Source organism: Entamoeba histolytica, genomic scaffold (genome assembly GCF_000208925.1).
Source record: "Entamoeba histolytica HM-1:IMSS scf_1104750518233 genomic scaffold, whole genome shotgun sequence".
NCBI classification, from domain to species: domain Eukaryota; phylum Evosea; order Mastigamoebida; family Endamoebidae; genus Entamoeba; species Entamoeba histolytica.
In genome coordinates, this window is record NW_001915226.1 from 9,112 (window position 1) to 10,968 (window position 1,857).

Consider the following 1,857-nt stretch of genomic DNA (forward strand, 5'->3'; position numbering starts at 1 on the left):
ATGAGCATAAGTGGGAGAAAAGAAACTAAATTAATAGTAATTGGAGAAACAGGAAGTGGTAAAAGTTCGCTTGGTAACTTTATCTTGAAGAAGAAAGTCAATAAGTTTAAAGTTGGTGGTGGTTCAGCATCAGTAACACAAGAAACAAGTGGGGTTTATGGAGAAGGTGATAGAAAGAATGTATTTGTTATTGATACACCTGGTTTTAATGATCCTAACGGTAAAGAAAAAGAGAATGATAATGTTAAACAAATGGTAAAATATATTCAATCACAAAGTGGAATAAAATCCATTGTTATCTGTTTAGATATTAATAATCCTCGACTATTAAATAGTACCAAAACAATGATTCATATTATACATGATATTTTTCCACTTTATGAATTTTGGGAACATGTTTGTGTTGTATGGACTAAATGTTATTACTACACACCACAAAGCGTGGTTGATAGAATGATTGAATCTAAAAAGAAAAGCTTTAAAAACGATTTGTTAAAATTAGCCGAAGAAACAACTGGAGATTCAAATTTTGTTTTACCAATGTATTTTGTAGATTCGTGTCACAGATGAACTAGTAGATAACAGTAGGTCAGAGAATGAAATTATATCAATGTTGAGTTGGGTACGAACTTTATCTTCTTTCAAAATTAAAGAAGTAAAAAATATAAAATTTCATAATACTTATGTAGAAACGAAACAAGAAACAAAAGTGGTTGAATTAAAACATGATTACATGGAATTATCAATCACTAAGCTGCAAAGAGAGAAAAGAGTTGGATATGATGGAAGTATTACTTACACAAAATGGGTTGAGGTGAAGAAGAAAACCAAAAATGAAAAAATTCCAAAGAATCTTGTTGGTGCTTCAAAAGAAGATCTTCAACGGTTGAAAACAGAAATTGGAGATAGAAAGTTCGAGGGTGTAGTAGGTGGAGTTCTTAGTCGTGATAAGTTGTTATAACTTTAAATCATAACGTGATGAATAAGAGACGTTAGAAATTTACACTAACTAATCTATCTTTTTTAAATTTATTTGTTGTTTTAACTGGAAAATGTAGCAATAATCTCTATTTTATTATGTGTAAATATATGAGAGTTATAACTGTTAAGTGATAAGTATAACCATAACATAAATTGAAAACATAACACATAAAACATTAAGCTGAATTAAATTAATACAATGAATAAGAAAACAGATAAAATGATTTATTTTAAACAAATATTAATATGTGTTAAGTTATAAATTATAAATAAAAATATGCAATAAATAATAAAAAGAAATTGAAATATATCAAGTCATTGTTTATCAATTGTTGTTATCGAGAAGTTAATTTATTTATTAATTAATTCTTTTTAATGGTATCAAGATAAATTGGATAATATGTTCAATAAAATACCAATCTTTTGTTGTATGTTAATAACTATCACAAATTTATAAATCAAATAACATTGTTAAAAATATAAAAAACCATGAAAATCATACAGGTATTCTTTTTTACATTTTCCATAAATACATTATCAAATATTACCCCCATATTGCCAAATTATCGTTTAATTCAATTATTAACGATTAATTGGTTATAATGGAAAAGAAGAATAAGCAATAATTTAATAAATTTTTTAGTTAAGTAAAAAGATTCATTTCATAGAGATGTTTTTGTAATGTTATTCATAACAAATATAAATAAAATTGTTTATTTTTATTTTCTGAAATTTCGTTTTTAAACAAAAGGTATAATAAAAATTCAGGTGATATTTTTTGTATTTGTTTTGTAAAAAAACTAATGGTTATTTTTAACCTATTAACAAAATGGTTATTAAATTTTACTAACTGCGTTATACTTTATTCGGTATTTT

At 25.0% G+C, this 1,857-nt stretch overlaps 2 protein-coding genes across 2 annotated transcripts; both read left to right on the forward strand.

Moving 5' to 3' along the window:
• On the forward strand, window positions 1-570 carry EHI_126550 (AIG1 family protein, putative; the record flags this gene model as incomplete). The annotated part of the gene is made up of 1 exon (XM_643463.2): window positions 1-570. The coding sequence occupies one exon, from the start codon at window positions 1-3 to the stop codon at window positions 568-570; it is 570 nt and encodes a 189-aa protein (XP_648555.2).
• A 40-nt stretch (window positions 571-610) lies between these two features.
• Window positions 611-961, forward strand: EHI_126560 (AIG1 family protein, putative; the record flags this gene model as incomplete). The annotated part of the gene is made up of 1 exon (XM_001914189.1): window positions 611-961. One exon carries the CDS (start codon window positions 611-613, stop codon window positions 959-961), a length of 351 nt encoding a protein of 116 aa, XP_001914224.1.
• Window positions 962-1,857: the final 896 nt, after the last annotated feature.